The 24,427-nt window shown below is 46.3% G+C and overlaps 1 protein-coding gene across 6 annotated transcripts in view; it reads right to left on the bottom strand.

Annotated features, from left to right (window-relative positions):
• Positions 1-24,427, bottom strand: part of LOC122531394 (solute carrier family 12 member 4) — a 95,091-nt gene that overhangs the window by 18,852 nt on the left and 51,812 nt on the right. The window contains exon 1 of one of the 6 annotated variants that reach the window (XM_043659276.1): positions 5,718-6,105. The exons of the other annotated variants lie outside the window; for them this stretch is intronic. Coding sequence (XP_043515211.1) covers positions 5,718-5,787 — 70 coding nt within the window. The 5' untranslated portion in view covers positions 5,788-6,105. Of the gene's footprint in view, positions 1-5,717; positions 6,106-24,427 lie in introns of those variants that run through there. 6 annotated transcript variants of the gene reach the window in all.

Here is a 24,427-nt window from a genome sequence, read left to right as displayed (position 1 = left end):
CCCGTATAATCTTCAAATAATGTGAATCGCGATTATGTGAAATAGAGTTTTAAAAATCATAGACACGATGCGTCAGAGTGTGAGATGTTCGTTATTCGAAACACGCGTCTGTTGTCCGACAACATAAAAAATCGGTTTAACCGATTAAGCAAGCCACTGTAAGTACAATGTAACTCGTTCCACCCTCTCTTTGCAAATTTTTATTTTCCTGCGAGTCATTCATACGAATGATCTTTATCCTTGTACGAATCTCGTCGACCGAGCCACTATCCGTAAAGTATCACTGTCCTCTTTATCGAATCAGAGTTTCGATTTTCAAAGAGTTTCTCCTTGCAAAAATTGAAACGTCAATTCAATTTCACACGTGACGATGTGCTTCTTATACTTTTGTTTCATCAGGCTCTTCATTCTCTCTGATTTTTTCTAGATCCACCGATCGAGACCGACTCGATGACAGATGAAACGATCGAAACGATCGAAATTCGATCCTGTGTAATTTGGAGCATCGTGGCCCGTCGTTAAACAAGTGTCGATGTTACAATCTTTGAACGTTCAAAGTTAATAGAAGCTGTTTCAAAGACAAAGAAAATTGTAGAAAATTTATGGACCATCGACGATAATCCGGGGTGAACGTGGTTAAAGTGTCGCGCGATAATCGCCGAAAGGCGGCCTTCGATAATTTCGATTTCGCAGCTCGTATTTCTGCGCGACGGACCGTGTCTCCGAGGAAATTCACGCTCTGTTCGTTCCTAATTGTCGATTATTTAAATTTTATCCAGCCTCGAGACAGTTGCATTTCTCTCTCTCTCTCTCTCTCTCTTTCTCTCGAGTGTCCGATAGATAATGTGTTGCCCCTTGTTCCGTGTGTCGCGGAATATCGATAAACCTTCTGGTTTTCCCTCGTTTGCTCTGCGAACGTCCGCCGAACGAGTTATCTCGCGAATCATCTTCTTTCTTCCGTTGCATTCGACTCGCATCGGTTTTCCCTCGGTAAGGACGAATGTTTCATTGAACGTGCAGCTTCGTGGCGAGTATTGTTAAACGATTCCTATTCGACTCGGGAATTACCGGTTTTAACGTTTTATCGGTTCGAAGGTACGAGCGAGAGAGGATTTAGCAATTTTTCGAAAAAGAGAATTTTACAGGTGAAACGCGAAACGCTTTCCTTGGTTCGTGCAATATTATTTTCGTGCATATACGACGAAGAAAATGCAGATAATTAAAACGTTATTTTTTTTTTACGTCGGGTAAAATATTTGAATGATACTTACAAGTACACGTGTCCAGTAATACATACAATAATATAAACAGTCTAGTGACAATCTCCATACCGACAGTTTCCATTTAAACCAGTCTTCTGTTCGCGTTCCATTAAACTCTCGCACCAATCTCTTCTCTCAACACCGTAGTCTTTTTTAATTTAAGAGAAAACGATCGACACTAGCGTCATTGTGTGACGCTACGTAACACGCCACAGCGAATCGGAAGAAGAAATTGCTCGACTACCGAATTTCAAACTCGAATTTACGAATGTACGATATTTGACAAAGTCGTCCAACGATAAATCTTGGAGAAACATCAGTTCCGATTGAAAAGAGACGCCGTTGTCGCCGCTACACGCCCGCGCGATCGTTCTTTTTTTCGCTGTATGGGGGAATGTATAACGTGGGAACGCTGGTCCAGAGTTATACATTCTGGGTAACTCGGTTAAGTTGATGGACGTTCGCGCGAAACGAGAAAACCGAAAAAAGTCGGTCCCGCGATGACGTTTTGTGACTGTGTCGCGCGTCGATCGCTCCATCACTTTGCAAGATTGGAATTTTCAAAAACCGATCACGCTCGCAAACAGAGAGTAACAGCCGTCGAACCTAACCCAAAGATGGAATTTTCAGCCGACGTTGTGTTTTTCTACTTGCCTCTTTGCCTCGAACAAGCTCCCCTTAGCTGTCGCGAAGGCGATGCAAGCGGAGGCGAATTATTACGCAATTCGTGCCGATTATGTAACCGAAGGATTACGTCGCTCTGGCGTCTCAAACGTAATCGTTGCGTCGCCGTTCGCGCAAACAACCGAAATACCCATTTCCTCACTTGGTATTCTATCAGCTCGGTTTTCGCGCGAGAAATTTTCCGAAAATTTCAAGATGCGATCGTGAGAATGCGAGAAGCTCTTCACGTTTCAAAGCCTCGTCCCATTTTCCCATGTACTATGCGGCGTTGTTTCTTGAAATGTTCGACGTCTGTCCCAATTCTACGCGATAGTCTGTCAAACAACGTGGATTAATTTATATTTGAAGATCGATGGTGAAGAACATTGGGAAATTGGCACATATTCGCGATATACACGTTCGAGAGGGGCGCTAATGGCGATTTAACAACACCTTGTAAAAGTTTCAAAAATTCAACCGCGGCGCTGATCCTGATCTAAAGCGAAGTTGAGTGAAAAGAAAGCGAACAAAGAGAGAGAGAGAGAGAGAGAGAGAGAGAGAGAGAGAGAGAGAGAGGAGAAAGGAAACAACGAGACTGGCCAATTCTCAAGGATATTGCGCGACCGGTAGAATTGGGGCATCGCGAATGGTCCGAGACGAAAGAAAGGGTCGTTTAGCACGATCGAGTTCGATTGGGAAGTTTAGTTTCCGGGTTCTGCCCTGCAGAACTTGCACTAGTTTCGCCTAGGGACGTGCAACTTTCGCGGTACGACGTTACGTTACTTTCAACGTGAGGACGAAACTTTGTTCCACGCCCTGTGCGAAGGGAGAATCTCTTGGCCAAGCGGTTTTCGTTAACCGGGGGCAAATCTTTGAGCAGCAATTTTTGAAGCAGAATCAAGTACATACGCGAAACTTTTCGTTGAAATGGCGTTTAGATGGTGATCTCTTTGTCTGTTGTATATTTATTTTATGTCAGCGTCTTTTATTGGCCACTGTTGGCGTCTATAGGCGCCGCCCGAAAAATGTTACTCACAATAATTATATTGGCAAAACAAAGAAATATTATTCGAACGTGATTATTTTACAGTTATTTCGTTTAGTGTTTTTAGTCAAGACTGCCGTAAGATAGTTGATAAGATAAAGACGCGTAAAGATTCTCTCTTTTTCGTCCGAGTACTGTTCGCGCCATCGGGATTTCTTTGAATCCTGGCCCGGTTTCCTTGAATCGCGGTGTCGTTAAATTCAGAATTCCCACTGCAATGGGAATTCTCGTGTTGCTTGCGCGCGTAACCTATTTGAAACTTGTGCAATTTTTTTAAAAAATGGATAAAAAAGAAGAAGAAGAAGAAGAAGAAGAAGAAGAAGAAGAAGTAGAAGAAACATGGAAAAAGTAATGGAGGCTCGTTCTCGGATAAGAGGCGAAACAGAAAAAAGACTCGCGACTGCATCAGCAAGTTTCCACGTTCGGAACCGAGTTCGTTCGAGAACGGAGCAGAAAGATCCTCCTTTCGGAGTCTAAGGAAAGTCTATCTTTCTCGATATTAAGGGAAATGAGCCGGTCACGGCTTCTTCAACCGAGAATCGTTGTCCCAATTCCGCGATACTGGCGGTGGAAAGCCAATTTCTCCAGCGAGAAATTTTCAACTTTGTGTGTACGTCGTATTCCCTTCCCTGGGCTCGAGATACTCGAAATTATACGTATACGTCGCACCGTACTAACTACGTACGTACGTACGTACATGGATAATTCGAACACGCAATGGAAAATGCAAGTTTTCCTTTCTCCCTTCCTTCCTTCCTTCCTTCCTTCCTTCCTTCCTTCCGACGAGATGATGAAACTTTAACGTCGCGCGCGTGCGAGAGTTCTCACACAGAACCAGACCTCTCTCGCTGTAATTTTGCAAATTTTCTGTACAGGCAAGACAGAAAGTTCCCGTCGACACGTTTATTACCAGCCGACGTACGAGAATTTGTCCGACTAGATGAAATTTGCGGATGGAACTTTGGAATTCTCGGTGCTGCCTGGTGATAGCCGTCTAGTCAAAGTGGTCAAAATGGCCAATGGTGTTTTTAAAGATTTGAATAACTTTTCGGGAGATATGCAAATAAAAGCTTGTACTCTCAAGTTTCTCTATTTTTTCGACTTGGAATGCCTCTGATGGAAATTTTATGCTTTAATCGTCGGTAGTTCTAGTGTTGGGGTAATGGGCCATTTCGTTTTATAGTGGCGTAAAATCGAGAGAAACATTCGTGTTGCTTCGCGGCGCTGTTTTTCTACCATCCAACCCTTCCGAAGGGCGTCAAGAGCGTTTAAAACTAGGAAAAAAGAATAAATAAATTTGACGAGAGAAGTGGAATACTCTTGGTCGTGGTACAGTAAATACTTTTCATTCCGTCGTTGATAGAAGAAACGTCCCTTCTCTCCTGCGATACGAGCAAACAGATATTTCTCAACGTGTGTCCCTTTGCATCGCTCGGATGAAAGAAACTCGCTTTGTGACTCGTCACAGTCTCTTTTTAATACGACGACGTATCGTTGTTGACGCACTGAAGCAAAGTCGAGTTTGCCAACTCGATGCTGCTGTTTCTGCTGCTCTTGCAAACACCTTTCTTTTATTAAATATATTTTCTTATACGCGTGTAATCAGCTTCGAAAGCTTGAGAAAGCACCCGAAAAGCGTTACAACTTACACACGCGTGCACGTGCATAAAAATTTCTCAACCCTTTTCCTTCTGCATTTCTTCGTATTACTTATCTGTATTATTTATGAAGATAAATAACTAAAACTAAAACTAAAACAACTTTAACTTTTGTCTGAAACCAAACGAAGACGTTTGTCTTTCCTGAAAGTTGAAACGTAAAAGTAAAGTGGACGAAGCGGGTGAAGCGTGCGACGGTGGCAACGAGAAATTTGCGAAATTACGTCTGGAGAAACTGACGGAATTGTAAATCGCGACTCGACGCTATCGTCGACCGCAAAGTCAGGCTTGAGCTTTTTCGCTCACCGGGCAGAGGACAGAGGACAGAGGACAGAGGACAGAGGACAGAGGACTGCCCGGAGGCTTCTCGAATGCGCTGTTACGGAGGAGAAAAAGCAAAGAGGGTTGGAGGAAAGAGTTTCCTTCGAGTTTCGGGCAGGGATTGAGAAAACTTTTGCTCTTTGATCACGTCGGTCGGGATACGCCTTTGGTGTATTTGGCGATCGCGGCAACGGACGGATCTGCTTAGAGAAGGGGAGGAAAAATGTTGGCAACCGGAGAGAGGATGGATCCATTCTTTCTTTTAAGAGGGGCTGTGCTCTCAAGTTTCAAACGACCAAGCATTTACGAGGAGCATATATCGGTGAAAGTAATATTCAAAGTAGGAAGGAACGTAGGTAGATGTACGTGCATGTACGTCGTTTGGACGATATCCATATCTGGTACACGTGACACTATTAAACAGGAAGCGACAGAGTGTGAGAACTTGGCCAAGAGAACCGTTCGGCTATTGCACAACTTTTTGTCCCTCTTGTCAATTAGAAAATTTCGGAAAAGTAGATTTGGATCGTACGCGAACGCAGCGTAGAAACCTACTTGCGACGTTTGACGTTCGAAGGGAAAATCGAAAGTTACTTTTGTTTTTCGAGTTACGAGACGAGAGAGGGAGGGAAAGAAAGAAAGAAAGAAAGAAAGAAAGAAAGAAAGAAAGAAAGAAAGAAAGAAAGAAAGAAAGAAACTGATCGACAACCGTTAAGATCGAGTTAACCGGAAACGGTTGTTTAGAAATTGAATGTTGAAGAAGCGTACCGGCTTCCATGCGAGCTGGCGAGCCATCGGGCACCGTCTTGCCCTGGGACTTTGGAGCAGCCTCGCTCATGTTTTTGCCGCGTCTTCCTTCGATCCTTGGCGGCTAGACCGTCTCCTTCTCCTTGTTTACCAGGAGGATCGCACTCGGTGCCTTTGGCAACTTTCTTCGCGCTCTCCTCTTCCTCCTTTTTTTGCTCCCAACGATTTTTTGGGGGAATTTACGTCGAGACGATATTTGGCACTTTGACTGTTGTTTGGTCTTGTCTGCTCTGAAGAAACCCACTGGTCACTTTAACCGAATCCCTCGGTGGAATCCACACGGCTAGCGCGAGCGAAGCACTTTCGAGATGTTTTGCCACGGAACAAAGGAAAGGATGCCTCGGAAATTTTGATTCGGGGGAGGGAGAGAGAGGGAGAGAGAGAGAGAGAGAGAGAGAGAGAGAGAGAGAGAACGCGACGACGGTGAAGGCAAGGCGCGAGAACGGGAAAACGGGAGAACGAACGGTGCGCGAGGTGCCGGAAGGTGCCGCGACGGGAACACGCTCGCCGGGCCCGGACGAGTCTCGCGGAGGGTGTGTTGGCTCAACGCTTCAGCCTCGTCTTCCGCATCCCTCCTTCGGTGGCGCGCACACACACATATATATCCATATATATATATATCTATATGTATATATATGTATGTATATATACACACGTACCGAACACACGCGCGCGCTTCGGTTACGTTTGTCTGTCTCTTGTCGCGGTGTCACAAGGTCACGGGATCAGCGACGCGATCGGTTGGTCCAGATCGAAAGAGAGTGCCGGCTGGTCGCTCGCTAGGTCGCGCGCACGCTCTCCTCTAATTAAACCACGCCGGAACGACGATCCCCGGAAGCGCGCGTCCGTGTGTTCGGGAGGATCGATCGTTCCGATTGCCACGAAGGCGCATCGACAGGTACGTGGAACCGGGTGTATTTCCCTTTCTCTCTCTCTCTCTCTCGCTCGCTCTCTCTCGCTCTCTCTCTTCTCGTTTTCCTTGTCTCCCGTGCTATTTTCAGTTCTCTCTCGATGGAAATTTTCTCTCTCTCTCTCTCTCTCTCTCTCTCTCTCTCGTTCGGTGCGTCGTACGTAGGTACGTGCGGTGTTTGAGAGAATCGGACACTCACGAAAAGTTGCCAAGGTACGTACCCTTCGATGGAGGAGGGTAACGGGCGGGCGGGGGGGGGGGGGATGGGGGGATGGAACGAAAAGAATCGAGACAACGAACGAAAGCCGCGACAAAAACGCGAGGAGAGAATCGACGCGCGACGAAACGGATTGTCCGATGGATGGACGAGCAGCTGGTTGCAGGTCACCAGCCCTGGACGCTCGTCTTCCCCGTGGCTCGGATGCTGCGGAGTGCTGGAGCACCTTCGCCACCCTCTGCCCTCTTCCCCTTCTCTCCGCGTTCCTCCGCCACTCTAGCGCGCGCCGCCACCGCTCCGCTCCCTCTATCCCTTTTTCTTCGTTCCACCCGCTAACGGCGCTCCGGTCGTTGTCAGTCGGTCGGTCGGTCGGTCGGTCGATCGGTCTGTCGGTCGGTCTGTCGGTCTATTCGGTCGATCCTGTCCGATCGCGTCCTGGATCGGATTGGATTGGATTGAACTGATGGTCGGGCGTGGAATCGCGGGAGCTAGACGACGCGAGCCGTTCGACGGAGACGGCCGCTGGCTAGGCGAACCAGCACCGAGCACACGCAGCGCGGCTACGGTGATGACGACGAGGGTGGTAGGTTTCCCCGTAGCGGAAAACGGGAAAACGTCGACTGAGACGCGAGACCGAGGGGAGAGGACGTGGCCCGAGAGGGCTTACTCCGACGAACACTCCCGGCTTTTCCAGGCCTTCTCCCTCCCTCCCTCCCTCCCTCCCTCCCCCTCTCCCTCCCCCCTTACCATCCCTCTTCCGCCCCTCCTCGCTGCGCACGCTCTATCCGCGCGACTCCCTGTTCCTGCGTCCCTGCCACCCTCTATCCCTCTCTATCGCCCGGTTTCCCATCTCCTTCTCTACCTCTCTCTCCGCCGCACCCTCCTTCCTCTCCGCCCCTGTCCTCTCGCGCTCTCCCATCCCTTATTTCTCCTCCTTCTTCCTCTTTGTTCCCTCGTTCCCTCTCGTTGCCGCTCTTTGCATCGTCATCTCCCTTCATCTCGCGACTCTCTTCTCTTCACCCTTTTCCGTTCGCCACCGCCGCCGCCGCCGCCGCCGCCGCCGCCGCCGCCGCCGCCGCCGCTTGTTTTGCCCCTGCTCTACCCCTGCGCTTCTTCTTTCTCTCCCAACCGATGTGACACTTCGTACGTATTATGTACACCCGACCCGTTTCCCTTCCTCTCTCGCGCTAGTAGCGTCTATGCTTCTCGCGTCTCGCGTTTGTTGGTTCGCTCGCGCCGTTCGCGAGCCAGCTGCGACACGACGCGACACGACGCGACACGACGCGACGCGACGCGTCCCGGGCGTTCTCAGCTTTTCCACCCTCGGCGCGCGCACGCGCGCCGTCAACTCCCCGTGATCACCGGTGGTCACGTCCTCTTTTTATCTCGCTGCCGCACCACTCTCTTCCAATCTCTCTCTCTCTCTCTCTCGCTCTCGCAACTTGGAAAGATATTACGGAACGAGATCGAACAAACTCTTTGGATAAAGAGACGAGATAAGGAGGTGGTCCCATCCCCTTTTCTTCCCTACCGCTTTCCGCTCTACATTGTGTTTGTTTTCCCTCTCTCTCTCTCTCTCTCTCCCCCTCTCCCTCTGCCCTTCTTTACATCTTTACGTCTTTGTTTCTCGAAAAATTACACACGGCAGGCAGTCTTGTTCCTCTTTGAGGAAACATCTTCTTTCAAAGACATCGGCCTCTCTATACTGCCGTGGTAACTATACCACGTCGTATCTCGCCGCCGTAATAATTCCAACAGAGTCGACGTTCCGCTCCCACACTCGCACGCGTGTCCTGCCTCTTTGACTTTTATTTCACAAGCCGCGTGTACGAGCGTGGGATTTTCGTTCTCCGGTCGGCGAGCTCACCCACCGGTTTTTCACTTTATTCTCTCTCTCTCTCGCGCGCGCTCTCAACTTTGCGACGTGCTTTGACTCCCCTTCCTAATTTCACGTGGAATATTTCAACCGCTGATCAATTATCCTCCTCCGCGAATTCCGTCTGAATATTTCAACCGCTGATCAATTATTTCTCCTCCTTTGCGATTCAATGCTGATTTTCTTTCGATTCTCATTTCCTAGGCGTATTATTCCCTTATTCCAGCGAATATAAAATCGATAAACTCGCGACGACGGAACGCATTAAAGAGAGAGAAGGGAGGTTTGTGTTTCGAAAGCTCGCGTTTTCTCTACCGTCTCTCGCTTTTGTCTCTCGTTTATCCTCGTCTCTTGTCGCCCGTTCGTCGTTCATTCGTCAAACGACCAGAAACGTCAAAATTCCGTTTCATTCCGTCCCGTCCCGTTCCGTTCCGCCTCGCGGAATCGGGCAACGCGACGTCCCTTTCGCAATTTCGGCGAAACAATTCGGGACCGCTAGCTGGAAAGCGGCGAGAATTTCGCTTTAAACGGAACTGTCGCCCCGTTTTGTTCGTCGTCATCAGCTCAACCGCGACGAACAAAAAAAAAAAAAAAAAAAAAAAAAAAAAAAGAAACTCTTTGTACGATTGCCTATTCGTTTATCTATTCGATCGCGTTCATCTGTCGATGCGTTTGTCAGTTTTCCGTCCCGCTTTATTACCTTCGTACGTCAGACGAACGAAGATGGTCGTCGCGAGGGGAACAAGTGCAAAATTCCGCGCGATTTCTCCCGCGTTGCAACGACGTTATTTGAGCGACGTGCTGGGGAGGAAAAAAAAAAAAAAGGAAAAAAAGCTGCGGGTTATTTCCACCATAAAGCGCGATATTTATATCACGAGGCGCGTACTTACGCGCGACCCAAAGCCGGCGGTTTAAGCTCCGTTTGAAACGACGCTCGATCGAACACGCTCTCGTTCCCTCTTTACCTCTCGTCGAAAATGCCCGAGGAATTTTGTATTTCCAGCGGGCGCTGTCCATCACTTTTTAAAATTAAACTTGAGACGAACACGATCGCCGATCGCGACTATCGTTGCGATAATTTGCAAAATTTTTTTCCTTCACTTTTGGTTTCTAACAACTCTAGCAGCATCGACAGCAGCGGCGGCGGCGGCGGTGGAAGAGATTGAAAAGATGTTTCAATTTGCCGAAAATTTGACGCACCCGAACGACACCGGAGGGATTTATTTGTCCGCGGTGCAACTCGTTTGCAACAGAAATGATCCGTGGCCTCCGCTATTCGGATTTCTATTTGGATTTATTTCCGAGGAAATGTCGTGAATTCTTTTCCTTCAACGGTGGCTGGTTCGTTAGAATTTTCACCATTTTCAACTCGTACCACCATTCTGTTTATCTATTTCTTCTTTTCGTAAACGGCACTCGGTCAATTTTTTTGATAAAATGATCAAACGGTGGACGAAGAAGTAGCTTTGCTCAAAAAGATTTCTTTGGGGACAGGTGAAACCGATTTCTAGGGATTGCCGCGGTGAAGAGAGATCCAACGCAATGCAACGCAACGCAACGCGAAACGCGTAATCGTTTCTTTCGCGGCACTCGGCTAGTTTTGAAACGCTGCCAGCATGATCGTATCGGGCTAAAAGGCAGTAACGAGCGGCGACGACGTAGGAAACGACGCGAGAGAGCAAGGGACGATCGATTTCTAGATCGTTTCGGCTGACGATCCGCTCGGATCTCTTGGCAGGCGGTCGTTTCGCCGACGAAACTTTTGGGAAAAGCTCGGTCAACGGCCGAGTTTACTGCCGACGAACTTTTACTTCCAGCGACGTTACTGGCCGCGTTGAAGAATCATCGAGCTTATTCAATCAACAGCTCAGATCCCTCTCGTTCCGGATTCCTTGGATCTCGCTCTCGTTTCGAACAAGTGAAACGAGCGAAAAACACGGTTTGCGCTTGGACCAAGCGAAGAAAAAAACGCAGAAATTTATCCGAGAGGATTCGCCTCGCGTCGAACTCTGCTATCGTCCGTTCGTAATACGATGTAAATACGTGTCGTCCCGTATCGAATCGAACGACTCCGAGGCAATGATTAATTCAAGCTCGTTTGCTCGTGAATACAAAGACCTGCAAGTAAAGTAGATGGAAATCGTTCCTCGTATCCACTGTTCTTTCCTTACTTTCCGTTCGTCTCCACCGGCTCCGGTTTGTCTGCTGTTCGTTTGCTGAATTGTTTTTTCGCTGAAGACGACGAATGAGACTCGGAGACTTGGATCTTGAAACTAGCTCGTGTCCTCTCCTTTCATTTGATATATAACAAAGTTATATAACAAAGCTTAAAGTTAGATTTTTTTCACGTCCATCAACGATTCAATACAGAATACAAACAAACAAACAAATAAATAACAATTGGTACAACGTAGCGCAGTTCAGTTCAGTGCTTTGATTATTTCAATATATACTTTCTGAGAAACTGACTTCGTCGTTCTCGGTGAATGACGGTCGCGATTCAAAGTCTTCGGGTAGCCAAGGGGTTATTCGTTAATAAACGAGTTGTCGCTGCCTTCGTCGAGTACAAATCGAGTTGAAGAAATAACGCTCGGCAGAATAAAGGAGAATCGCAAGAAGGGATATAGTACAATGCGGCGAGTAGGACATTGTGGAGAAGAAGCGAATCCAGCGGGCAATTGGACTGGAAAGTAGAAACTGCGCGGCGGTAATTAAGGGGCATGGTGGTGCATTGAAACGGCACGGTCAAATCCTTCGGAAAATTGATAATAAATGGAGAGAGAGAGAGAGAGAGAGAGAGAGAGAGAGAGAGAGAGAGAGAGATTCAGATGCGATCTCGGTATCGCGGAGCGTGGATCCGCGCGCGAGGAGCTGCAAAGCTTAGTGATATTAGCCTCCTACGCTGATGGTTTGCACCGATTGCAACTTGGTCAAGTTGTTCGATTTCCAAGCGTAGCTTTTAGCTTCGTCGTTACAGTTCCTGATCTTTGAACGACTCGTACACGCTACCAGCACCATCTAATCGGACGACAACTCGTTGTTGCGTGGGTGTAATCGTTGCGAACAAGATCCATCCCAGCAAAATGGAATGGGAATTTTCTTGACGTTTGGTTCTTCGAACGTGGAGACGAGATAAAGTACAAAAATTGGCAGTTTGCCCGAGTCTTTAAGGTTCGAAGGATCACTCATTGGCAAATGAATAACTATGACGGATGTTGCTAAACCTATGATTTATCGTCAACTTGACTAACCGAGGATTATCGTAACCACCGACGTAGAAAAATTCCAACTCTCCCTGACAAACTGAATGTCCTCCCTTGAAAATTACCCTTTCCAACGGAGAAGTTGTTGAGGAAGGTTTCCAACATTTCCCATCGCCGTGTCCACGAGAGTGGAGCAGCATTTTTGAGAACGATTGTCTTTTAAATACGATCTCTAAATATGCACTTGTTACGCACAAGCTCTGCGGATCCCTATGGATCGAAAGATCCATCTATCGCACTTGAGACTAATTCAAATTTATGGATGGCGCCTTGTTTGGAGTGTTTCAAGTAGTCAAATTTCTGATTTGTCACGCTCGGTTAAAGCGTAATTTATTTATGTTACAACTGTTACGTACCCTTGTACCATTGATACGTTGAATTGGTTTCTCTTCATTTAAAGGAACGCTTCAGTTATACTCGGCGTTTCGAGACTCGAGAGAATAATTCAAGCTCGATCCCCCCCTCGGCAACTATCGCAAAACGACGAAGTACGGCGGAGCAACCGGTTGACGATCCGATTAATCGCGCTTGGCCGGTGCCGCGATGTTTGGACGAGCGTCAGTAGACGCTAAAAGAGCGGTGGTAACGAGGATCGCGCGATCGGGTAACCGGTTGCGCCCGCCTCTTCCACGGGGCAATTAGATTCAATTACAGGATCGCTCGACCGTAATCAGAACGGCCGGGTTACGTGCTTTGTTGTTGGTAGTTGGTACCACGCCGTTCGTTAGGACGTTCGTTGAACGATTCCCGATGCAACGTCGTGATACTGTGCACGAAGAACTCTGCTCCTATACTTGACGATCTCTCTCTCTCTCTCTCTCTCTATTTTTGAAAAAAGATGGAAGAAAAGAGGGAAGGAAGGAAAGAAAGAACGAATTCGAAATTCGACTCTCGACAGCTTTTGTTTTCGACGCGCGATTTTAATTTTAATTTTAATTTTAATTTTAATTTTAATTTTAATTACGTAGATGGTCGTACCACGCTTTGAACGTCGAAGGGAGCCTCGTCCCCTTTGTGCTTCGTTTTGAATTTGCTCCGGGGTATACCGGGCGATAGGGTAGGCAAGAACTCAACGCGTTTAGCTCCACCGACGAGGAGACGACTGACGTTTCAGACTTTTCCTCTTTACAGCTTCGATAATTATTCGAAATTATGGTTGAACGTGTTTTCTCCGTCGTGTTTTCTCCAAGATCGTCGTGTATTTACGCGCTGGCGTAATTGAAAGTGGCGGCGTTTTGATGGAAACCGCGAGTGTGCCGAGAGAGGAATCGGCAACGATCCTCGACACGAGGAAACGAACGGCTAGAGGTCGAAGGTAGAATTCGCGTTTGGCCGTCACGGACAGGTCGGTAGAGCCGAAAAACGTTTTTAAATTCGATTAGAAGACGAGCCAACGAGGTTCGATCGGCCGAGCCTACGAATTGACGCGAGCAGGTAGGTAGGTAGGTAGCAGTCCTCCTCTGAGAGGGAGACCCAGGGAAAAAATACTCGACGAGAGAGAGGTGAAGCGAGGCGAAGCGAGGCGAGGCGAGGCGAGGCGAAGCGAGGGTGTGTCACGAGGTAGAAGAGGGCTGAAACTAGGCCAGTGGGTGATCGGTCCACCCGGAGCCTCTCCACGCTTGCGTAACCTAACGTTTCCCGGCTTTTACGTCATCGTACAGTCCGGTGACGTCACTGCCGACCAGCACGCACCCCTGGCCAACCCTGGCCGCCTCTCTGCCGGAAACACCGGGCAGAAGCACGGCGCCACGAGTCGAGGGTTCCCTCGCTCTCGTTGCTCCCGCAGCAGCCAATCTCTCCTCCCAGCAGAGCACGCGCCATCCATTTCTTCCTTTTCTTTTTTTTTCTTTTTTTTCTTTTCCTCTGGCAAATAAAAAATAAATTTCTCTCGTACCAAGATCCCTCGAACCACGACTGATAGGTGTTTGTTTCGTTCAAAAGTCTTTTCGTCTCGTTCGGCGAATAATAATGCCAAAGACAAAGCAATCATGTATGTATGTATGTATGTATGTATACACTTTGTTTTAATCCTGAACAAATTGGCACAAGTGGCGATTTATTGAGAATCTGGCCAAACGATAATCCGCCGTATCCAATCTGTTGTTCGGGAACGCAGCAGCCTTGCGGCACACGCAACACGCGTGATTGGTTAGTCGCTGTAATGTTGTAATTGCCGTTTGCGTTCGAATCAGTTCGAATCAGTTCGAAGCAGTTGAGAGCAAACGGTGTGTCCAAAGAAACGATGAATTCGAATGACTCAAGGTCCAACGACGGGGGAACGACGAGCCATCGTCTGCCTATACATGCGCGCCTACTTACTCGCGTTGAGCCAGGCATTGGAAAAATTCGCTAAAATTCAGCAAGATCGCCCGAAGGTGGCGAGTACGGAGCAACCCTCATCTTGGCGTATTCAAGCTCCATTAAGCCTGGCTCAACCAGAACCTTCGTTGCCCCGGGGCTCTGCACCCGGGATAAGAACCCCTTCGAATTCCTCTTATCTGGGTCAAAGATATGCGCTCTCTTCTCTCTCCTCCGTACTTGGATGCATACTTGGATGCACGTATATATGTGTATATATATATATATATATATATATAATTTCGTGTGTGTGTATATATACATATATATAAAACACATATTCGTACGTATAGGCATAGATAGGCAATAGGTAGGTACCAGTCGCGCACGATAAACATCGTTGACACGGATCATCGTGCAGACTTTTCGTGCCGGTCCACTCGTTTTTAATAACTCGTGTCGAGCGCGGACCACTCGTGGAACGCGTCGACCAAACTACGCGCGCTCACGTCCACCGACGACCGACGATTTGTTTGCCTCCCGATTTTTTTCGTTTCGCCGCCGCTTGTATCAACTCGCTACAACCTCGCGACGAGTTTCTCCCTCGCGTTTTTTAGGTTTTCGCGTAGGTTGTCAATCCCAGAATGTAACTGTGCCGCAACTTGCTCGCAAATTTTTTGTCAAATTCTTTCTTTCTGTCTTTCTTTCTTTCCTTTTTTTCTTCTCTCGCGACGTATCGAGGGGCAGTCCAATCCAGTTGATTGAAAATCTCTTTTGCCTCGGCGCGCGGAAATTCGAACGCGCTGTATACCCGCTCGAGCAAATAAAATCACCCCGGCCTGGGTGGTTTCGCGTTTCCTCCAGTTTGCCAACGTCGCCGCGCCCTCCCCTCCCCCGCCATTTCAAACGGAGAGTTTAATCCGGTAAACAATTTCGTCTCGGTGGCCCATTATCACCGAGCGTGCTAATGCACGGCAAATATTTGACGGCAGCTGAAACCAGTAAATAATTTCACCGGCAGTGCAGTCGGCCCCAGCTACCTACCTACTTACCTACCTAACTACCTATCTACCTGTCTACCTATCTACCTACCGGCCACGGATTGTTTTTCGCCATCGATCCTCCGCGATAGCCCTGACATTTCGTTATTTGCGCGTTGTGATACCGAGACACGTAGTACGCTTCCTTGAGAAATAATTGCCCGTCAAAACTCGGGATATTTCGCTCGAGAGAATTTTCCAACCGTGGCGTGTGCAAAAATTTCCAAAAATTATTATTTCTCCAAAGTACACACATTTGTCGGTGTAGATCGCTGCGCGTGGTGTCAAACGGATAGAAAGTAGCAAAGAAACTCGAACGAATGGGAGAAGGCGAGCAGGAAAAATTGAAAATTGTAAGGAGAATTTAGAGGGGAGGAGAGTTGAGGGAGTATTTCTCGCAAATGGACACTGCTTCTGAGAGTAATTGTCCGAGAGCATCGAAAAAAAAAAAAACAGTAAAGAATACTCCCGATAGTGACTCTTTAGAAAGCTGATCTAATTGATCTAAACCGTTGGGAGATGCCGAGTTTCTTTCGGCGGGCAAAGCTCTCGATAGCGAGATGTCGTCACTCGGCAAAGGAGCCAGTCGTCGTCGAGTGACACGGTCGCAGCGACCGCGCGTGATTGGAACGCGATTACGCGCGATCATCCGGGAATTTCGTCGGACGAAAGCCGGTTATATCCGGCTTTAATTATGACGGATAATGTGACTCGACTGTGTGACGCCAGCCGTTCGTTCGGCCGGCAAATTCGAATCGAGTTTGCGTCGAGCGTTCAAAGGTACGAGCCGCGACGGGGAAAATTAATTTAATTCCTCCGGAGAGGATTAAATTCGAGAACGGAGATTGGATACAGAGTTACTCCCGAGCTGTGAACGTGGCTCGAACGTCGTTGAAAGTACTTGGCTGAATCGAAGATGGAAATGTTGGCGCGAATGAATTGCCAAGGCTTTCGACGGAGAAATTTTATTCCGTACTACTCGAACGAACGAGACACGTTGCGTTGCGTCCATGATACCGTAGACGTTGAATATAAATAATATTTATTTAACAACAGCAGCGTTGGTGATTGGAACAATGGAATAATTAAACAAGGTAATGAACACACTGGTATAATATGTAATACGCGGTCACAACTCAAATCGACTTTGTTTCGCAACTCTCTCTCTCTCTCTCTCTCTCTCTCTCTCTCTCTCCTTTTTCAAAGAGAAAAACGCCTCGCGCCAACGTCGTGTTTCCCCCGTCACATTCACGCGTTCTTTCTTTTCGTGCATCCGTTACAATTAAGGGCCATCCGGTATAATTAAACGCAATTAAAGATGCAACAACTACCGCAGGTAGTTATAACTTGACAACGACCTACGATAATAACCTAATGAGAGTATAGCCGACGATATATAGCCAGTTGATCGAGAACTGTCCGGCGTATGTCGGAGGTAGGTGCGCGCCGGAAATGCTTGTCTGTAAAGCGTCCTACACCTGAAATAAACCGTGGTCGAGCCGTGACCTTAACCCTATCCACGTTGCCGCGCGCGTGAAATGTCGCCGAACCGTCACGCCGCGGTCGCGTCGTCGATTTCACGTAAGCGACGCAACCGTGATCCGTCTCCCTCCGACGTCTCTCTCTGTAAGTCTGCCAAAAGCCGTTGGCTTCCATCTATCATCGCGCTGTACGCGACGACAATGCCAATAAACGCCACTCGACGCGAGAGTAGGTCAGGATTTCGCAGCGAGGATACTTGGATAGTTTGACTCGGTCTTCGACTCGCCTCGTTAGCCACGCCTATATCATCTCGCCTTCGATCGCTCCTTCGATTCGAATCGTCGACAAAATTCTTCGTTCGTATCCTTTCCTCGACGATTTTCAATCTCGACGCGGCGACGTAACATTTGCAATTTCTTATCGTAGCCGCGCCAGGTTCTCCAGGTTCTCTTTCGTTCGGGTCTTTCATTTTCCCCGGGTCGCCAGGGAAGAAACGACGTTGCCGAAGAAACAAAGTTGGAGTTTCACGGAGGTTCGCGACAATGCTCGCGAGATACACCAACGATTCAGCGTGACGAGATCGTACAACGGTAGCGGTAGGGCGGATAGTGATTTCCGTTCTCCTTTCATTAACGAGCGACCACTCTCGACGAATAAATCGAAACGCGGCGCGGCGTTTAATCCGATTCTTTCAAAAGCGTGCGCGCTTTTGTTTGCTAACCTACTTTCGTGGTCTAACGTGGAATTGAACGACGCGGACGGACGCGGTGGTCGCGTATCGTAAACCAGAGATTGAACCATGAAAAATGCATGCCTCGTTAGGGGCTGTGACGAACGAGGAAGTTGAAATCTCAAGGCTGATTCTTCGATTTGCAACAGCGACCGCGTTGAAAAGTGGAACGAGCGTTTTGTCTGTCAGACGGAGAAGTCTGTTTGAGCAGTTTAATCCTCTCGACAAACGTTCGTGTATGATCGCACTGTCGTTATATCGCTATTAATTACAACAGAGTTCTTCTTTCGCAAAGAGCGAGCCGCATCGTCGTGAAATACTCGATTATGCGAGACTGAACGTTGATGAAACGGCTCGCAATTGGGGATGATCGGAACGACTCGAGAAACTATTCTGCGAAACTTGTCCAACTATCTCCGCTTTTGAAAATCCCTGTTGTTTCAAACAACAGGCAGCCTTTTTCTCTTTTCCTCTCTTTCCTCTCTAATTTTCCTACTCCAGTTCCATCGAGCTTTCCTCTCAAATTTCCCCAAAATTGCAGTTGTGCGTCGTCTTTCTCATCTACCTTCCTTACACCCCTCCTTTCTCCTTATCTTCTCTTCTAAATCTCTTCGTCTTCTTTTCATCGGTCTTTGCATTGCTTTGCAGTCCTTTTCTATCACTCCATCACGCTCTGTTATATCCTTCCTTCTCCTCCCTCCCTCTCTCTCTCTCTCTCTCTCTCGATTCATCGCGATTTCGTCCGGCGTTCTCGTCTCGTTCCAGGCCGGATCGATAGAGCGGAGTCTGCGTCTCTCCGATCCGCGCGTACATACCCTCTACTTTATTATCATGCGGTGCACCCGGTATATTCCCCGGATACACGGTACCACGATGCGAACCGCGCCCGTTTTTCGGCCGGGAACGACAAACCCTCTCTCTCTCTCTCTTTCTCTCTTTCTATGACGAAACACGTCGCACCGTGCATCGCGCAGCCCCGGCCGGAAACCGCCGTTTAACCGGAAGGGTCGTGCAACGCCGATACCGCCACGCGTCTGTTACAATCTATCGTCTAATCTCTCTCATTCCTCCTACTCCGAACAAATAATTTTCGTTTTCTCGAATTTCGACGAAATCCCAATTCGAACAGCAACCAACCTTCAAATTTGACAACAATTTGCACCGACAATTGACAACTGAACGGTACTGCAAAATTTTGTCGCAATTTCTGACTGTTGTCGATCGTTTGATATCTTGTTAACGTTCGTGGTATCGTTATCGACACTCTGTCTCTGTGTGTGTATATGTGTGTGTGTGTGTGTGTGTGTGCAAGTCGATTCAGCTGATCGATCGCTGACGGACGCTAGCGGGACAATCGGAGAAACTGCACGGGCGCGTTCGTGCGCGAATGGATTCGTAGCGAGGCAGAATCTGCGCAGAGATCAAAGTTAAACCACTGTTGCAACGTATGTATTTATGTATGTATGTATGTATGTATGTGTGTATGCATATGTAGCGTATGTTGATTGTACGCGACGCGACGCGACGCGACGCGACCAGATCGATCGGTGTATAGATCGCCGGTTACAAGAGACACTTCATGATCGACGAGCTGCTCGTGATTCAGAAGCACCTTTCACAGAATTTCGGATTGCCCGTGCACGTCAATCGTGCAATTAGATATACTCGAGTGGAGATTCGACGATCGATCCCACCTGGAAACTGACGGATCGCTCGCTCGATTTCCTTGTTCGTACTTACTTTCATCAGGAATAAATCGAGAGTACGTTTCTGATAAAAATTTCCCCTTTGTCCTCTGGACATTTGTTGCCTCTCCAGCGAGATGATCGACGATAAGCTAGAGATTCCTGCATACTTTTCGCTTCTCGCTCGTCGAGATGTTCTTGCGAGAACCGAACGATCAAGCTCGCGGCAACATCTCTGGCAATTCACGAAGATATCGTTTTGGGATGATCCAACAAAAAGAAAAAAAAGAAAAATGAAAAAGAGTCACTCGAGGTAGTGCGTGAAGAAGAAAAAATTGACAGAGAGAGGAATAAAGAATTAAGCCATCGAGCGAAATAGAAAGTCGATAAAATTAAGGATCAATCGGTAAAAGTGGCAAAGGCGGATGAGAAGGAGAAGGGAGAGACAGCAGTTTACTATATCGGACTTGCACCTTAACAGTGACGTCTCCTCGATTTTGCACGACCAATCGAACATCGATAATTGGTTGTCGTTCGATCGACGCCGCTCGTCTATCTACCGACGCGACGCGACGATTCTTTTTTTTTTTTTTTTTTAATTTCTCTTGCGACTGCGCGCAAATTTCTATTCGAGTTAAACGCTCGAGCGGCTCCGACTATTAACGAGAATCGAACTCAAGGCGCGCTTCCATTGTCCTCCCGTGTGGTGACGTTAAGGTCGGGCAGAATCGCTGAAAAGGTCGGGCGCCTCCTCGTGGTTCGTCGACACCGTGATTGCTCCAACATTTGCACGTAAAATTCTCTTCCTCTTTCCCTTTCTCTCCTTTTAACAGTCATTGACACGACAAGATAAAAACGATGCTTCTCGTCGATCAAACGGACAGACGAACAAACAGAGAGAGAGAGAGAGAGCAAAATTGTACCAACGACAATGAAAAATTGTCGATAATTCATAGCTTGAGTAGAAAAGAAAGATCGTACAACGATTTCATTTCATCTCGATTGCAAAGCGTCGTCGGTGGTTTTTGTTTCGAAAATAATTGTACACTGGGACGCACTGGGTGGGAAACTGGGGACACGTTTTTCTCGAAAATTGTCAAATTTTAAGCGTCGAAAAATTTTTTTTCGCAACTTGAAATTTTCCCCTTGCAACGATCTCTTAATTCTCGCTGTACGTTTTGTCTTTCATCTCATTTTGTTGAATTTGAAACATTCGAGTTGGATGATGAAATATCACTGTCACTGAAACAATAAGGAAAAGATTGTACAACAAGTTTTAGGAAATTGTTGCGCAGGGAAAACTTTTTTGCAATTTTTAAAATGACTTTCTTCTCCTCTTTTCTTCGTTCTTTTAAAAAGAAACTTTTAATCTTTCGAATTTTCGAGGAAAACGTATCCTCACCCTTCGCGTTACATGACGTATGTAAAGTCATCTGAAAAAGAAACGAACTCACGACTATCAAAGTAGATAGCTCCGCTCTTTGAAACGAGACCAAGTGGATCGTTGTACGATCCTCTTTTTTTTTCCTTTTTTTTCTTTTTTCTACAAAGTTACGCCAGTAACTCAATTGCTCGCAATTTTTCATTGTCACTGGTACACTGTTACACTCTTCACCGTACACGTTGAAACTCGTCGAAGAAACCACTGAAACGTTCGAGGAATTTTTATAACTGTCGATTTAGTTGACACGCGATATCACGTATTTATCGCGCGTCAACGTTTGATAGACGTGGATCAATTTTTCATGCGAGACGTACGCGGGGCATGAAAAATACGTAGGGAATATATATATATATATGTACGTACGTAGAACGTATGGTTGGCTCACCTGACCGGGCGTACGATTTTCTCACGATTCAGGCGCGCGTATTCACGTATGTAATATAAAATCGAATAACCGATTAACCACATACGTAATACGATTTCACGCGTAGCAAAATGAAATTTTACAGTCAAGGCACGAGAAATAATCATCTTAAATTTCTTCTTTTCTTCTTCTTCTTCTTCTTCTTCTTCTTCTTGCCTTCAATGGAATATTTTCGAAAAACAGTGCTCGGATTCTCGAGCCTACAAGTCAATCAGAGGAGATTGTTAGAAATTGTCGTTTCATCCGATCTTTCGAACGATGATCGCATCAATATGGAGGAAACGAAAACGTTGCGCGAAAAATTTCTCGACGGGAAGACACATCGATTGTCGATTTCTCACTTGTCGTTTGTCACAGGGGCGACGGCTCGTTGTTCGTCTTTCGTCACTGATTGAAACACGCGTAAACTTCCGCCTACGTGAACTACGTTCGATCGGCTTAATTGTAAATTGTAAGCTCGTCGGTGCATACAAATACTAGTTGCGTTTCAATGGCCGCCGATTATCCAACCGAACCCGAGTTTGTCGCTTGAAATCTCACGATTTCCACGCGTGGAAATGAAAATTGAAATCTGAACGACGAAACCGGTGCGGAACGATCGAAACGAGCGAAAATTTCGATAACGACAGGCGAGGACCGCGTCGAGCGGAGGGGAGGAGGCGTGAAAACGCGGGAATCCTCTCAAAGCACCGACGGAAGACAATGCTCGTTTCGACTCTGACGGTAAATTCTGCATTGTTTTGCCTAACCCTGCACCGGTTGAGCCGGCCGACGCTTGAAAGGGGTCGCAATTGGCCCCAGTGCCCCGCGAGAACGTCACCGCCCGAAACGTCGACACCTCTCGAGAGACTCCACCACCAGCCACAGTGCATAATTGCGTTTCTCGCCGTCACCGATAACTCTAACCGTCGTTATTCGGCCAAGGTTCGCGCAAATTCCGCTTGACTTATTACGCGCGTATGTATGTATGTATGTATGTATGTGTGTAGGGTGAACAGGAAAAAGGGTTCGTAATTTCACTACAGTAAACAGTGCCCCCAAAATTTGCTCTTTTATGAGAAGAGGTCGTGAAATGATAGAAAAATGGATCGAAAAATTCATAGTTTCAAAGTTACAAACGATTTCTTTCGTTTCGTTTTGTTTCTTTGATTCTTTGAATTTCAAAGTCAAAATTATTTTCTTTTTTTTCTTTCTTTGCCATTCTATTCATCACGAGGACAAAACTTTGCCAAGGAACCATATACTCTGACGCCTAACCTGAACCTGAGTGTGTAGTTCTCTCGGAAAGTGGCAAGAAAGTTTCTTGATCGTTTGACGCGTGCGTCCTAACAGCTTCCGACTTTATGACATTCTCGACGCGTTTATATTTCGAATCATGTTGACAGTTTGTTTTATCATTTGGTTATTTGGACTCGCACTGATGCTGCAACTGTGACCAAATCAAATGTCAGTGAAACCTGATAGAGAATCATAACGTTGTTGTTGGCACGCACGCGATTACGAAACCTTTTTGCCATTTCTCAAGACAACTGTTAGGAATTTCCTTGGAAAAGTTTTACCTTCTATGTTCAAAGCTCTTCTTCTTCTTTTCCCTGTTTTCTCGTTGTTTCTCAAAGTAGATTTAGAAACTGCAACGGCAATGGCAGAGAAGAGAGGAAAGGCAAACGCAAGAGAAGGAGAGAAACGAAACGGTAGTAGACGAGGGAAAAGGAAAACTCAAAAGGCATGCCCGTGTACACTCGATGCATAATTCATCTTTGGTTGCTGCTTCGAGTTGCATCGATCTGGCGAGAGGTGACAGGGTCGCGACCGAACGCGAAACTGGGTTGCAAAGTCTCAGAGAGTCATCCGTCGAGAGAAACCGCGACGATGATCCAACGTGGTCGAGCGAGCGCGAGCTTCTCTCCCCGGAAACAGAAACTGCTAGAAACTAGGTAGTCCGGCCACGATACGAAGAGCCTCGCTCGCGACTTAATCTCTTCTGGCTGGCAAACCAGGTTTGGTCATTTTTCGATCATTATTTTTAATTTTTTATACTGAAGCTATTATATTAATCCCAATAGATTTTCTTTTCTGAATTTAAAATGTATAATTTCGTTTTGCACAATTGCTACAATCTTATTATTTTTATTTATAATGTTCTCCTCTCTTGAAAATTGATGCTTTGCAAGAGGAACTGTTCGAAGAACTGTATCTCGATAAATTTTTATTGGCCACTTATTAACGAAGACGTAACAACATATAACAAAAACATCTGATTCAGTTTCTTGTTTATGAACACCAACGTCCGAAATCTTTCTGGATCAAATCTAGTTTTTCCTTTTCTTTCATCAACTACAGTGTACTGAAAAGTCTTTCAGAGTAACGAGATAGTTTATTGATAGATTCTTTGGACTTAAACAGTTTACATTATCGTTGAACGTTCAAATGTATGACTGTATTCGAGACGTCGAAAAACCCTCGACATTCAAAAAAGTTCCGAGAATTCGAAACCTTGTGCTTTGATTCAAGACTATCGAAATTTAGACAAAAACAGAATCAATGAAAAAAAAAATCGTTTGCAGCGAGTAATTTAGAATCTCGAATGTTGAGATGATTTGCGAATGATCGGTTTTTGCTTTTAACGATGTACATAAGTAGGGTACGTAAGAGTCGACAGTATAAAATGTCTAAAGAATGTAGCAAAAAAATATCTCATTACATTACCATCATCAATTGTATATCTTGAAATATTTTTCATCATTGTAGGCGATAAAAAACAAAGAGAGAAATAAATTAGATGCAGAAAAAAGTTCGGATGTCAGTATTCTTTTAAACAAGAATCTCGATTAAACATTTTTCTACGTTGTTTCGTTCAACGTCAAAAATTTATACAAAAGCATTATTTTCCAATTTATTTTCACCTGTCAATCGCGAATTTATGTAAATTTCTGTTCTCTAATTTCACCTCTCGAAGCGAGAGAAAATCAAAAAATCAATTTGTAGGTTCGAGAATTTTGAGATTCGAAGCTTAACGACGTCGTTAGTTTGCAAGGATGTCATTAAACGATTATACTTGACAATTTTGCACAACAAAGTAGAACTTTCCATTACGGAAATGCCATCGTTGATTGATTTCAAAAATTTTCAATAATGACCACAATACTGGCTGCAACCAGTACCTTGTTCGAATAATAGTTTTGGAAAACTGCAAAGCTACTTTTAATTATAATCTCTTCATTATACAACGTAACGACGTCGTAAAGTGACAATTCTCGCACATTTAGCATAATTTTATTTTGTAAGAAGGTTTCTTGTTCGGA

Source organism: Frieseomelitta varia, unplaced genomic scaffold, assembly GCF_011392965.1.
Source record: "Frieseomelitta varia isolate USP_RPSP 00005682 unplaced genomic scaffold, Fvar_1.2 scaffold_398, whole genome shotgun sequence".
NCBI classification, from domain to species: domain Eukaryota; kingdom Metazoa; phylum Arthropoda; class Insecta; order Hymenoptera; family Apidae; genus Frieseomelitta; species Frieseomelitta varia.
The sequence above is the reverse complement of the archived record's forward strand: the minus strand, read 5'-3'. Positions and strand labels throughout refer to the sequence as shown.